This window comes from Lagopus muta, chromosome 1 (genome assembly GCF_023343835.1).
Source record: "Lagopus muta isolate bLagMut1 chromosome 1, bLagMut1 primary, whole genome shotgun sequence".
Taxonomy (NCBI): Eukaryota; Metazoa; Chordata; class Aves; order Galliformes; family Phasianidae; genus Lagopus; species Lagopus muta.
Window position 1 is genome coordinate 15,368,198 of NC_064433.1, and position 14,852 is coordinate 15,383,049.

The 14,852-nt window shown below is 46.1% G+C and overlaps 1 protein-coding gene across 1 annotated transcript in view; it reads right to left on the reverse strand.

The window, feature by feature from the left end:
• Positions 1 to 3,875: 3,875 nt before the first annotated feature.
• The window catches only part of CELSR1 (cadherin EGF LAG seven-pass G-type receptor 1), a 158,742-nt gene continuing 147,765 nt past the window's right edge, over positions 3,876 to 14,852 (reverse strand). The window contains exons 28-35 of the mRNA XM_048933385.1: positions 14,036 to 14,162; positions 12,092 to 12,217; positions 10,713 to 10,849; positions 10,112 to 10,215; positions 9,154 to 9,321; positions 8,136 to 8,378; positions 7,586 to 7,850; positions 3,876 to 5,861 (exon numbers count right to left, since the gene is read on the reverse strand). Coding sequence (XP_048789342.1) covers positions 5,837 to 5,861; positions 7,586 to 7,850; positions 8,136 to 8,378; positions 9,154 to 9,321; positions 10,112 to 10,215; positions 10,713 to 10,849; positions 12,092 to 12,217; positions 14,036 to 14,162 — 1,195 coding nt within the window. The 3' untranslated portion in view covers positions 3,876 to 5,836. The remainder of the gene's footprint in view (positions 5,862 to 7,585; positions 7,851 to 8,135; positions 8,379 to 9,153; positions 9,322 to 10,111; positions 10,216 to 10,712; positions 10,850 to 12,091; positions 12,218 to 14,035; positions 14,163 to 14,852) is intronic.

Sequence of the window (14,852 nt, forward strand, 5' to 3'; positions counted from 1 at the left end):
TAATCCAGTTACTTAAGGTGGGAGTTTTTGGAGAGTACACACGTTTATATCCATCACTCCTCCCTAGGGGTGCATGAAAGGCTCTGCAGGCCGTGTCATGCCAGCCAGAGCTGAGGGGCAGGGGAGCTGTGCTGGAGGATTTGCTGCATGTAATGAGGCTGTGCAATTGAAGTATTTCAAATCTGAAAGATCTTGCATGTGGCTTCCATTTGAACTACCAGTACCATAGAACAAAAAACAATAGCCTACACTGGTCCCATGTGGGTTTGCTCCTTATTGAGCCCAGGGGCTGAGCATTGCTCATGGGGCAGATTCACAGGATCATAGAATTGTAGAGCTTGGAAGGGACCTCTAGAGATCATCATGTCCAACCCTCTTGCTAAAGGAGGCTCCCTTCAATAGGTTGCACAGGTAGGCACCCAGACAGGTCTTGAATACCTCCAGAGAAGGAGACTCCACAACCTCTGGGCAGCTGTGTCAGTGCCTCATTGCCTTCTGAGCATAGAGTTTCCTCCTAACATCTAACTTAAATCTCCCTTCTTTTAGTTTAAATCCATTCTCCCATGTCCTATCGCTATCAGACTGTGTAAAAAGTTGACTTCCCTCCTGCTTATAAGCTTCTCATAACTATTGGAAGGACACAAAGAGGTCTCACAGGAGCTGCTTCTTCTTCCAAGCTAAACAAGTCTCACTCCCTCAGTCTGTCTTCATAGGAGGGGTACTTTGGCCCTCTGATCATATTCATGACTCTTCCTCTTTCTCTTCTCCAGCTGAACAGCCCCTGGTCTCTCAACCTTTCCTCACGAGGAAGATGCTCCAGGGCCCCAGTCATCTCTCAGACCCCCCACTGGGCTCTCTCCAGCAGTTCCCTGTCTTTCTTGCACTGGGGAGCCCAGAGCTGGATGCAGTGCTCCACGTGTGGTCTGACCACATGTGCAGGAGAGAACTTCCCTCAACCTGCTGGCCATGCTCTTTTTAATGCATGCCAGGATCCCGCTGGCCTTCTTGGCTGCAGGGGCACACTGCCAGCTCATGGCCAACATGTTGTCCACCAGCACACCGCATCTGGTTATTCCTCCCCAGCTGCAGGGCTCTACACTTACTCTTGTTTAACCTCACCAGGTTCCTCTCCACCCAACTCCCCAGCCTGTCCATCCTCCTCTGTGCAGCTGGAAGCGAAGGGGTTAACCATCCAAGGTTTCTTCAGTGAATTGAAATATGTAATGAAATGTATGGATTGTTCTCAGAAAGTGAACGTGTGCTGCTCAGGGTTGATTTAGTGCCTGGCCTGGAACCTTGTGGCTGAGCTTCCCCCAAACACAGCTGTGGCTGCCTCCTGTGGGACTGTGTGGAATGGAACTGGGTGGGAATGTCCCTGAGAGCCGGGTTTTCCTCTCCCTCTTAAAACACGCAGAACTTTTGGGAGCTGCATTTATAACTAATGACATTATTGCTGTAGGTTTTTTTATGTTTTTTTTTTTTAAAGGAATCTGAGGATCTGAGGAGCACATATTGGAAGTGCAGCTGTTGTGACTGAAGAGCGCTCTCAATCTCTCTGTCCCTTCAGGGTGCTTGCTCCTGTGTGAGAGCCCTCCTGTGCCGAGGGAGTGCTGCAGCCCCCACCCACAGCACGTGGCCTCAGAACTGCTCCTTGCTATGCCTCTCCTGCATGAAAAGAGGCATGGTTAGAGCTGCATGGGGCTTCACACACTCTTTGTCCTCTTGAACGTTGATATTTAACAAATATGCATGTATATAGAAACATGTAAAAGAAAGAGTGGTGAGGCAGTGGCACAGGCTGCCCAGGGAGGTGGTGCAGTCACCGTCATGGAGGTGCTGAAGAGCCATGGAGAGGTGGCACTGAGTGACATTGTTAGCGGGCAGTACTGGTGGGAATGGCCTGATGATTGGAATAGAGGATTCAGTGGTCTTTTCTAGCCTTAATGGTTCTGTGATTCTATGATTTGCAGCACACACATCTCACATCTCATTTTGTCCTTTAACGCAGTGCTGACGCGCTGGGTAAAGGAGCAGCATCAGATGGGACACGTCTTCATGCAGAGCTTTTGGCACTGCCCAACGCTGCAGTCAGCGCAGGCTGATGCTCTCCACTATGAGGTTTTGTCCAGAACTCTCTGGGCAAGCACAGATGTTTTATAGAATCTCTCTTGGGCTTTGTTTTATTTGGTAATTTCATTCATAGGCTGGATGACGAAATAAAAGGGAGCTTGTAAGATCTGCAGATGTTGCCAAAGGACTCCAGGCATCTTCATGGACAGGAGTAACATCCAAATGAGTTTGAGAAATTGGAGAACGGATCCAAAACCAAGAGGCGGATATGAAAAACGACAGCAGTGTGAATTGTTGCTCACAGGGAGGAGAAGTGAACTTTTAAAGGTGCCAGCAGGAAGGGTAGAGGCCAGGCAGTATGGCAGAAGGGCTGTGGGGCCCACACGCAGCCCAGGCAGGTCCCGGCCCTGCAGGCGGTTGGCAAATACACTGGAAAGGAATCTAGGATTTTTAGGAGCACACTGGATAAATCCCAAAGCACGTTTGGTTCTGGGTTGCGGAGGGGGCTGAGCTGTGTGATCTCTTGGGTTATTCAGCCTCCCTGTGCCACGTCACTGCTGCTGGTCCATCTCTGCTGGAATACTTCCTTCAATTTGCTTAAATCAAATCTCATTTTCTGACTGCTGGCTGGCCTGCATCGTGCATTCTGCAGGCGGCCCTGATGTCTTTCCTCTCTCACTGCCACCTGCAAGAAGGATGCATTTAGTGCTGGGAAGAAGTGGGAGAGGGCAAAAAGGAAGGCAGAATATGAGCAGGAATCTCTTCTCACTGCTCATGTCTACAACCCACTGCATACCAGATGTTTACTTGGGTGCAAAAGCAATGGGAGAAATGATTGGAGTGAAAAAATGTGCTGGTAGGGACAACATCTCCCATTGGGGAACTCCTGAGCTTGCTGGGCTCAGGACCACCTTGCTGTGCAACGCTGTTATGCTGATTCTGTTCCTGAACAGCTGCTGGTGGTTGGTGCTGGGACAGGACCATGCACTGCTCTGCCCCATAGAGCTCATGTGAAAGCCTGGGTCTTAGCCATGCTTTTCCATAGAAATGGGGACTGTATAAATGAGAACAGATACAAGTATTATTGTTCCAGCAAAAATGAACTTGTACATTAACATTAAAAAAAAAATCCCTTTGGGCTCATTGATTGCATTTGTTTAGTGGCAAGTTTTGGCAGAGAGGTTTGCAAATCGAAGCTCCCCACCTTTGATTCTGCCCCTAAATCATTAAGTAGTGAAGCTCTCACACCCTCACCTTGCATCCTGACAGTTCATTGCCTAACGTTTAGCAACATTTACAGAAAAGCTGGCCAGGTGATAGTGGGAAAAACTTCATTTCCAGAGTGCTGCCAAATCCTTGCAGGTCCCTGCTGTGCCTCACAAGATATTTAATGAAGACTTGCACAACAGCCTGAGAAGTACAGTGTGAGCAAGAGCACAGCTTAGCGCTCGTTGTCTCAAGAAAGCCAAGAGTGGAGCCAAGAAAGTCAGAACAGCTCCTTCTGATTGCAGCCTTGGGGTCAGCCCCACTGCGGGGCTGGAGGCAGCGTCCCCTCCATGGTAGGAGGCTGTGTTGGGCCTGGGTGGCTCTCAGCACAATACCTGGGGTTTCTTCCATGCAAATCCTGCAGGAACAATGGATACAGTTCTGAGGAGATCAGAGCCCAACCGCAAAACAGAAGCTGCCATGCCAAAATTCATCCCGAACTTCAGCCTCCTGGTGAAATGAAGGCATCCCAGGCAGGGCTGGGAAGGCTCTTCCAGAACAGCGCTGAAAATAAACTCCAGAGATGGAACACAAGTCCAAAAAAAAATCTTAATTTATTGTAAATTCTCCTTTCGTCTCTGCTGCAATTCCAGTGTTCTGCACATTAATAAATATACATTTGTTAAAAAAAACAACAAACAACCTCCAGTGTCTAATCTGCCATAAAGCTTTTAAAAAGTCATAAAAATAGGTTTTAATTTTTTTTTTTTTTTTGTCATTAATACAACTGACCCTCCTTTACTGCAACAGTTCTGATCAAAATAAGACTACCTACATCTCACTGGGACAAAATATACATACACAGATAGGAAACGACTCCCACAGGCTCCGCACAGTGCCTGAGCACATGGCCAAGTGTCAGACACCCGAAACATTCAAAATGGTTTTCTCTCAGCCAGAGAATTTCACACAGCACATTGCATCACTTGTAGAGGAAGAATACCCTTCCTCCCCTTCCAACTGCCTCCAAAATGCATTCAAAAATGCACGGGAATATACCAAAACTGAGACCGACACATACTTTATTTCTCTTTTCTTCCCCCCCTGCATTCCCACATTTCTGTATCTCCCCTTTCCCACGGTGCAAAAGAAAGCTGATGCGTTCCCACAGGGCTGCATGGGATGTGAGGAGCCCCAGGAGCCCTGGTGGCAGGCAGCAGCTCACGGCCGTACCATTGCCCACAGAATCCTTCCATGTGCCTTTGGACACACTGGGAAGGGCAGGGATGTGCCCAGCAGTTGGGAAGTGAAGCCTGGCCATCCTTCCAGCCCTGTGTTTCTGCTCCGATCAGCAGCATGCTAACTGCAGGGGGACAGGAATTAGCAGCGCCATGGCTGCAATGCAGAATGCCACTATGTACAACCTGGGAGGGGGACCCTCTCCCCGAGGTCCCTGAGCCACACCAGCAGATTCAGAGCAACCCCTCTCACTTACACCACTTGCTTTTTTATTCTTGCTAATGGCAATGCTGATCTGAGTTCTGCCATACAAAGACGGCGTTGAAACCTTAAGACTAAGATACAACTTGTTTTTAGTCCTGAAGTGCAGTTTCCAAACATTTCAGTGCACTGAGAGAAGAGGCCAAAACACCAAACAGTGGAAAAAACACAAAGCATATTTTGTCACTTGTAGAAGAGGTTACAAAGAAAGATGCTGTGTCCTTACAATGGTCCAAAACCTGTCAATAAAACTTACTGTATGCATGGATTTAGGAGCTATCTGTACTGTGTTACTCTGCATTGCATGGCAGGCTGGTTTCCATGCAAACCTCTGTTACTTTATTGAACTCCGAATTCAAGTAAAACTGTGCAACATTTATATAAAAAATATCAAAACTCTTTTAACTGATTTCCTGTTATCAAATTAAGAAGATCAGTATAAATGTAAAATATACAAAAGAGCTTTTTCTTTCGCATCACCATACAAAATATATAAAAGTATCTACACTTTATATATATATGTAAATATATATATAAAGGGTGTGTTGTTTTTTTTCTGGAGACGACCCGCCCATCGGGGGGTGGACAGAGATGCTGGCATAGAAACTAAAGGACACTTGTTGGGACATTCCTCCGCAGAGTGCAGCGGGCCGATGGGTCACACTGCGGCCGGAGAAAAGTTGATGAGAGCCACCTGGGGTGCCTGCCTGGAGCCCGGCGGGCTGACTCGCTGTAGGACTGCGGCGGTAGCTTGTTTTCCCTCGCTTCTCCCCAGCAGATATGCAGCCCCTGCGGCACTGTCCACACTGTGAGGAGGTACCCAGCCGTTCCGGGCAGCCCTGCGGCCGTTCCGTGCGTTTTGGCACGGGTCAGTGTTGTTGTTATTACCCCAGAGCAGCCCCACGGCGGATGCAGCCGGCACCGTGTTCCCAATGCGAGCACCGGTGCTCTGCCAGGGCACCACCACCCTCGTCCTCGGGCTACGCAGTGATCCCGGCGAAGTCGGAGGCTCAGCCCCACGGTGAGGAGTCCAGAGCCACGATCACAGCTCCCTGGTGGTTCAAATTGAAGTTTCATTACTGCCTCTGTTAGTGGGAAGAAGTGATCATGCAGGGTTAGGGTTAAACTGGCACGGGCAAATGTCCCCACCCGAACTGACCCAATCTTTTTAGTTAGGTCTCACGCTCCACTGATGCTTGCCAACTGAATGTTGCACGGGGATCACAGAATCACAGGGGTTGGAAGGGACCTCAAGAGATCATCGAGTCCAACCCCCCTGCTAAAGCGGGTTCCCTCCAATAGGTTGCACAGGTAGGCATCCCAGCAGGTCTTGAATATCTCCACAGAAGGAAACTCCACAACCTCTCTGGGCAATCTGTTCCAGTGCTCCATCACCCTTACCATACGGAACTTCCTATGCACAAGCTTTAGGCCAATGCTCCTTGTCCTATTGCTGCACATCACCGAGAAGAGAATGCTCTTCCTGAGCACACCCCTCAGGTGCTACAGGCTATGAGAGTTGTACAGCGGGTGGCTGAGGGGTGCACTATTTAGAGGAAAGTTTACAGAGTGTGTGTTTGGATAACCCTTAAGTGATGATGTGAGGCTCACACTCAGACCTTGCAAGCTGTTAGAAACGTATTTCAGGCAGATTCACGCATTCCAAACCAGGATCTATTTCAACTGCCAGTCCCCAACAGCCCAAACATATATTTCTTTAGTGGGCTGGCAATGCTCTGCACACCCTTGAACAGCATTGGGAGTCTAAAGTGTAGTGGGATAAGGTTAAAGATGGGTAAGGAATTGTCTCTGGTTTTGAAGAAGGAGTGAGACTATTCTTTATGTTAGTAAAAGGAAGACAATGTGTGCAAAATGTTTACACAGACTTTACTCAAGGCTGTTCTCATTTTGAATGTGAAAATTGCAATGAGTAATGAGGTTTCTGAGAATACCTTGTGGTTGAAAGCTTGCTCAGCCTTTTGTTAATGTTCAATTCTGTTTAGAATGGCAAATACGCACACTGTATGGTGGGTGGGAATCACACACCTGGTAATTTAGGGTCAGAAGCTCAACACAGCACTTCTCTCTGCAGCTGTTAGCTCTCCAGCCCAGATAACATGTTCCTCCTGCTTGGCTGGACTCCCATCCCATTCTCCCCCAGCCTCACCCCACACAGTGCTGGGCTTCCTCAGGGGTTTTGGGTTTTTTTCCCATCTGCTGACCTCCTGGCCACCCAGGACACCTCTTGCTGGACATGCATCAAAAAGTGCTGCTCCACGTATTGCCCTGCTCTAATCCTGCTCCTTGGGTGCCTGATATTGGCCAAAGTATAATTAACTGCACCCTGTGACGTGTCCTGAACGGTCCCAAACATCCTCCTTGCTACAAAATAAGAGAATTTGTGAAAAAGAGAGAGAAAAAAAAAGCTCCCATGGTCCAAGGTGTGTAGAGGTGAGAGACTGGGAGCACAGAGGTGGGAGCAGGGAGTAGCCCTGAGCAGAGCATTTTCCTAGGGCACAATCCTCACAGCTACACTGCTCATTGCTCGTGCCAGTACAGAGCACACCAAGGTGACCGGTGACAGGTGTCTACCACAGCACATTGCCTGTGATACCTGATTTTGACCTTCTTGTCAGTGAATCACTATTGTGTGTGCACACGACGTGGATGAGCAATGAGCCATGCGCTGGCGAAGGACTCTGGTCCAATCTCCATGAAATCTTTGCTCATGTGTGAGTATGCAGACGGAGAGCGGAGGGAGAGGTGAGAAGCATGGAAGGTCTGCCAGGGCATCCCACGTGGCACTTACTCTGAGTCTGATGTCTCAGCATGTCCTGTTCCCACATGGACGTTCATGGCCATGCCATTGAGCTGGTCTCGAGACTGCTCCCTCCGAGCATTTTTGACTGTCACCCCCGAGTCTGAAGGAGAGCGGACCCCATCGTTAGTCCCAAGGGAAGTAGTCCTGGATGAGATCGTGGTCTGATTGTAATCTGACAGCTTTTCTCGCAGCCGATTCTTCATATTCTTGTCAATCAGTGGGGGAGGGTAGGTGACTTTATTTTTTAAGATGCCTGTCACCAAAGAGAGGGAACAATCAGGATTTTGAAACACATCAGTAAATTCATTTATCAAACTGAACACATCTGAGAAGCGACTCTTTATATTTCTTAATAAGAATTCTGGTTTGTCATTTTATTTCAGAACCAAAGGATCAGAAATCACCACTTCCCCCCTGGTAATACAGGCTGAAGCCATTAGGAAAGTGCTCTCCTAATGATCCCAATCCCCTCCCTAACCGATGCTTATTATCGCCCTAGTCTCATGGCCTGCTTGCAGAGCTGGACTGGCTGCACTACCTTTCCTCTGCTCCGGCTGCTGGTTGTTCTGGTGGGACAGCGGTCTGTTCTCCTTCTGCTGCCCATCATTCTCTTTGTCCTGTGGTGCTTCATTGCTGTGGTTCACCTGATTTTCCCTGTGAAGCTCAACGTTGACCTTGGTCTCAACTTTGAGTTTCTGTTTCCCGCTGGGGTCCTCGCTGTCGCTGGCCGTTATGCACTCTGTGGGCCAATAGGGTTTCACATGATTGGGAAGGGTATCAACTGCAATGCAAAAAAACACTCGCTCGAAAACCACTGTTGGATAGGTGGTTAGCAACTGATGCCCAGCCAGTGTTATCTCCAGCAGCTGGGAAGGAGATGCGTGCCAAACCAGACAGTCAAACTTGCTGTGTGCTTCAGAGGATCGTCATTGCACTGCACTGCTGTTGGGGTGCAGCAAAGCCCTCAAAATATCTCTGGCAGGATGGCAGGGTGTCCAACTCTGCCTAAAACAAGGCTGTGGTTCCGCACAGAGAAGTGTGAGACAAACCTAGCCCTCATCTCTCCAGGGCTGGCAATCCCCCACGCTCCCCAGGTATGGTTTCTGAGAGGTGAGGGCAGCTGAGGCACCTCCCATGGCTCCACTACATCCAGATGCTTGTGCTGCACAAAGAGAGGCAAGAACTTCTTCCTCGTGCCTACAAAATAACAAGTTCCCTCCCCCTCTTCCTCTCCTTTCGCATTTTGCTGGCTGTGTGGCACCATTTCCAAGTGCTGCTGGGACCTGCCTGCAAAACATGCTGACTGCTGTCTGCCTGAGCATGGTTAAGCTGCAGATTTGCTCCAACATCTTTTTACTTGCACTCATTTTCCCCTATGAACAAACTCTTGAAAGAAAGAAAGGCCTCTAAGCTGGAGACAAGGATCAATCTGCAGTAGCAAGGCACGGTGGTAGGGATGCCATCTCAAATATATGCTACCTGGTAAATTTGTTACATCTACTTAAAGCTATTTTGAAGAAAATAAAACCATTGCTCTCCCCTTGCATCAGGAGTACCTTTAGGCGTGCTGTGGAGAGGGCCACGCTCGTTGTTTTTGGCAGTGGATGTGTTCCACTTTTTCTCTGGCTCAAGTCCGTCTTCTTCACTGTCTGATGAATGGGAGGAGGCATAAGAGCTGCTGTGCTCATCAAGGGACAGTTCACTGTCAGAGTCTGAGTCGTGCTCTGCAAATGCAGAAAGGAGAAATACAGCAATGAGAAGGTGACCAGGAGCTGGACACGTCTGTCTGCAATGCATGAAGAAAAAGAAAAGGCAGGTGTCTGGCTCAGGACGTGCCAGGGATGTGCACTTAAACCCACAAGTGCTCTCAAGATTAAATCAGAAGGACTGTGGCATCTGCCTAAGTCTTTATGGGAAGCGTAACTGCTCTGTTCAGCTAATGGGAGCTGCAGAACAGAATGGGGATGCTTTTTGCACTGTTGAATACTCAGAACAGTAACTACACAGGATCTCAATCAACACAACTACTGGCAAGCCCAGGTACTTAGAAATATAAAAAAGCCTGCAAATGTACTCTTAAAAACTGCTACAAGGCAACAAAATTTAACAGCAAGACCCCAAGTGAAAGGAAATCAAACAAGAGACACTTCTCATTTTCTTGTATGAAATGCACAGTCATAAAAAAGGATACTGCCTCAAGGTCTCAAACATTAAAAGATGTCCAATTAAAAGTCTAGAGCAGTAGTACATAATTTGTGAGAAAGAAAAGGGACGCCAGAAACTGTCAGCAGCTGTGACAGCTGTCAGATTAAAACTGAGCCATCACAAGAAGCAGATACATATTTCCATTCCAGAATTCCCTAGTAAGGCAACCACTGCATATCTCCTCACGCCAACAGCATAATGAGAATGAGACGCAGAGTAACTGCTCCTACTGTTACAGAAGGCTTTGAAAAAATTGCTGAGAAGGGAAAGGTTCACAGATGGGTCAAAGCACTTACAAGTAATTCTTACCATTAGATTTAGATGGATTCCTGTGAAAAATGGAGGAATCTGCTTCAGTCTGACCAGCCCTTGCTTGACTTGAGGATCCACTGAGCTTATGAGCAGCATCATCCCTTAGAGGATAAAAACACGGGACACCTTTCTTGGTCATTTCACTGTTCTTACAACAAGGCAGACATGCAAATGAGATCCTTTTGCCAGCTGCAGTGCATGCTAGTCAGCCCGTGCTTATTTGATTGCCAATGTAGGCACTTCTACAGCAAGACACAGGTAATGTCAGCCTTGGAGACATGAATCATCATTCTGAAAAAGCCTGATGTTAATAATCCAAGTCCTGCTCCTTGAAACACATGTGTATTTTAACAGGCAAGCAGCACAGCCAAAATAGTTAACACAGCAGCGATGGTAACCACTGCACTGTTGGAAGTCACCATTGCAAAGATTCAAGCGAAAGAAAATGCACCAAAGAAAATGACAGTCACATGAAACATAACTGTTAAGACAGAGCAAGTAACACTCGAAACATTTCTCTTTTGCTTTTTGTTTTCCACAGGAGTAATGAAAAGGGAAAGGCAAGCACCTGAAAGCCATGCACCTGCCACCGGATTACCTGAGGATATAAGCAAGGTAGCTATTGTGGCTCTTGGCTGACCTGACGGTGCTCTCTAGGGAGACAGTGGATTCCCCAATGGTTGTGCGGTACATATTTGGCTCTTCTATGTATGTGTTGTTACAGTTCAGAGATCGCTGAAGGGGGAAAAAAAAGACACGAAGCAACAGTGAATGATAAGAGGCACTGTTTTAAACAAAACACGGTGGATTCCTGACTGTTCTAGGCAGATCTTTCCATTCTGCAGCACATAGACTGGGAGAGAGAGCAGTGCCCAGCACTGACGCAGAAGCTGGAGTCTGAGATCTGTAACTGACTCTTTTCTTCAGCTGATGTACCTGCTCTTGAGAGTCTGAGTGTGCCTGAGTTTCAGCAAAGACTTTCAGTTCATTGCTGCTGGACAACAGGGGCCAGGGCACTGTATGCCTTCTTGACAGAAAGATTTTGAATGTGACTTAAGGGTCTACTGTGAGCCTTTAAGGGCAATGGAGAGTAAGACTGATCATTTTCATAATGTTGATCTTGAGTCCATATATCTTATTAATGTTATTGCAAATAGACATGGAATCAGATCAAAGCAAGAAGTCTTAAAATGGTTTTCACCAGAGCCTGTGGGCAGGGACCTGGATATTCATTACAGCACTTTGAATATTCAAAGCTGGTGGACATGAGGCTCTCAGACCCAGCTCATCAGAAGAGTGTCGGTGCCTCATTTCAATCAACCAATTAATTGAAAACCTTTGCAGTTCTGAGCCTTAAAACCTCTTCCTCAATTTCCCACCTGGTAATAAAATCTAAGCATGCCATCGTCTCCCTTCCCCAGCCAGGGAGAGACTAGCTGCAAGCTGGCAGAGATGGCACCATGTTAGAGGGTACTTATGGATTTAGGGCTCAAGACCACAATCTGATCCTGTTAAGCTTACCAGTTTAGTCACCAGTGTCACCTGCATTGCAATATATATGGAGGAGTAATCGGTTACTTTTACTTACAAGTTTCAGACTTCTACTTACATAAATCAATAGACTATAATCAGAATAATGCAAGCACCAAAGTGGTTCAGAATACCCCACAAATTCTGTGCTTGCTTTTCCTGACCTTTGCAAGTATAAAAAATAATGAATGCCTACTGAAAGTCCCGTTAGACAGGCTGCCTGTTCAAAGTCTTTAAGAAGTGATTTTTGATGCTGAGGAAAAAAAATATTTCCTGTCAAAAGTTTTAAATAAAACACTAATCAAAACTTTTGAGAAGTCCTCAGTGATTTTTGTAGAAGTCACTGAAAGCAGACAATTCACTTAACTGTGAACATGCCAATTATAAGTGCATTTTAGGTGACTTCTACCAGCCAGAAAATGATTTTTTTCCCATCTTTTTTCTTACAGTTAATAAAGTAGCTCTTGTTGCAGTGGAATCATCTGGAAGAGGTTTCTTTCCAGTTAAAGTATTCTTCAAGTGCTTCCTGACTTCTTTGTTAAATACGCAGTGGAAGAAGAAAATGAACAGCCCCTGGATCGTTTTAGAGAGAAGAAAACGAAATCTAAATGATTCATTACCACCAAACTGCAAACACAAATGAGTATTAAAGAACAGCATTTCTGAAACAACCCCTGAATTCCAGTTCACAGTCTATGATTTCAACGGCAGTAACTATTTCCTGTCTTTGACTGAAATGGCCCTGACTGATCCCTTCTGCATAATTTGCTTCCAAACTTAAATGTGCATAAATGGCCTTGGAAAATATACAAAGTGATGTGTTCCTATAGGATTTATAGAGCAGAGCTCATAGTAGTTGTCACTCTACCTCATAGTTCTCAATGTATCCAATAGGGACACCAGTGCCACTGGAAGACATCTCAGGAAGTTTCAGGGTTGTAGCTGCATTAAGTTTTCAGAGCTTTTACACTGATTCTGAGACAAAATCAGTAACAGCACACCAACAATATCATGGCCCTTAGTGAAAACCTCTGGAAATGGGGAACTACTGTGGTAGTGTCCTTAATATTGCTGCTGAAAGAACTTTAGAAAGCCTCATTAGGCATGAAGAGATGCTGGGGTCAGGGAGCTTTTGCCCCTTACATTCTTCCTTCTGGAAGGGAAAGGCACTGAAACTGCCAGGGCTGGGCAGCCTTTGGCCTGCCAGGAACACACATGAACACATTTTTGAGGGGGCAGGGAGCATGCACGTGTATGTTCTCAGATATATTTGCTTTGAGGGAATTCATGCAGCTGCCAAACTGTTATCCATTTTGGTTGGAGATATAGTATATAGAAGCCAATCACTCATGAAGTTGCAGCTGTACCAACATTACAAGATGCCTGCATTTCAAGATTTCAGCCAAAGCAATTGACTGAGAGTAACTTTAAACTTCAAGCTCTTTTTCTAAACATTCAATCAAATGCAATCTTAGTTGGCATTAGCACTTTGGGATTATTCATTAATAAAACTCACATAAATGTCCCTCTAAAGAATACAAGTTCAAAGAAGGCAATGACGTGAAACGCCACATACCACCGTGCCTCTCCAGGCAAGTTTGGAGAACTCCAGCCACTGACTTTCCTCCCTCTCCTCAGGTTTATATTTAATTTTATTTCATTCTAGGCTTGTGGAAGCCTGGTTTTACAGCCTAAGTGGGAATATTTATTTCAGAGCACGCCAAGTTGCAGTGGTAGAATATGTTCCAGGCTGGTCTATCTGATGTGCTTGCAAGGTCTGGACAGGCACCTCCTTGGGAGACCTACCAGACTTCTTTTTCTCTTTCATTAAAATCTGTGGTTCTTGTGCTGCAACTGACAGCAGTGGCCTTCCAGCAGTGGCTGTTTTAGTACTGTAGGCAGTACTAATTAGCACGACTTTGTAATTACTTTCATATCAGATCTCCTACAAACCATATTCTGCATCTTCAATCAACAACAGTGCAGATCAAACAGGTGATCCAGTAGAACCCTACTGCAGTGAGTCATATTTAGGAATCACCATTTGACTAATTTTCTTAAATGGTAACTTACATTGTGAAAGCAACAAAATGACTGTTAACAATGAACTTGCAGAAGACAGCAGCAAAGATTTTGCCTCTGGAAAGATACAGGTATAATTACCTACTGTTATTTATCTGTCGTTTTCTGAGAGCACTTATCTTAGGATGACTGAAAGTGATAGACTGCAATTACTAGAAGCTACGGTTTTGGTGAACAGAGCACTCCTTTGAGAAAACAATACAAAAATTGTACTTAACACCTCAGTTACAAAGTTAGCTAACATTTACCTATTTTGGGGGCGCAGCAGTGCGTTCACTGAGGTCATTCACTGACAAAATGCTAACATACCTGCAAGCAGCTGAAAATGGCAAAGAGATAGTGAAAAGTCATGACGTCGCTGTTCACTGCCATCAGCCCCAGGAGCCACGTGGCACTGATGAGCAGAAGGAGCAGGAACGCCGTCCGCAGCACCGAGCTGTGAAGGAAGCACAAGAAAGCACTTGCAGCATGAAGGAGATAGGAGGAAAGCTCAGCTTCTCAACACAGGTGAGAAAAAATGCCCTATCCTTCTTGAGAGCCCACACGGACCTGGTGAGGAGTAAATGCCACGGATTCAGCAAAAAGAAGGCCCTTGAGGCAGTGCTCACCAGCTGCCCATTCCCAACCCCTCTCCTAGTGCTATCTAATGACTTAGAATATTCAGGTTAAAAAAAAAAATTAGAAAAAAGGCAATTTCTTTTCAAGTCTGTTTCCAGGGTGATCTTCCAACAAACATGGCTATTCGCCAAGCCCTACTGTTCAGTCTTGTTGACTCTGAGGCAGAGATCTGGGCGGTAAATGGCCAGGTCCGTCTCAGTTCTGTTTGTTGAGTTCACGTTCGCATTCTTTCCCAACGTTACAGCCCAAGGCTTTGAATTGAGAGCAGTCAGGGGAGTGTATGTTTGCTTAAAAACATTACTTACACAGACACTTTCCAAAGTTGGTGACAATTCCAGTGGCAGAAGTTTCATGTTCTTAGTAAAATGGCTGACATTAAGTAGCAATTTCTCCCCATTTGTTTAGGGAGATTTAAGGAAAAAAAAAACTAAAAACTGAGATCTAATGCTGAGTAAGTAGCTACAGAAAGCCTTTTGAAATCTTATACAGCTACCTGTTTGTAAAAAGG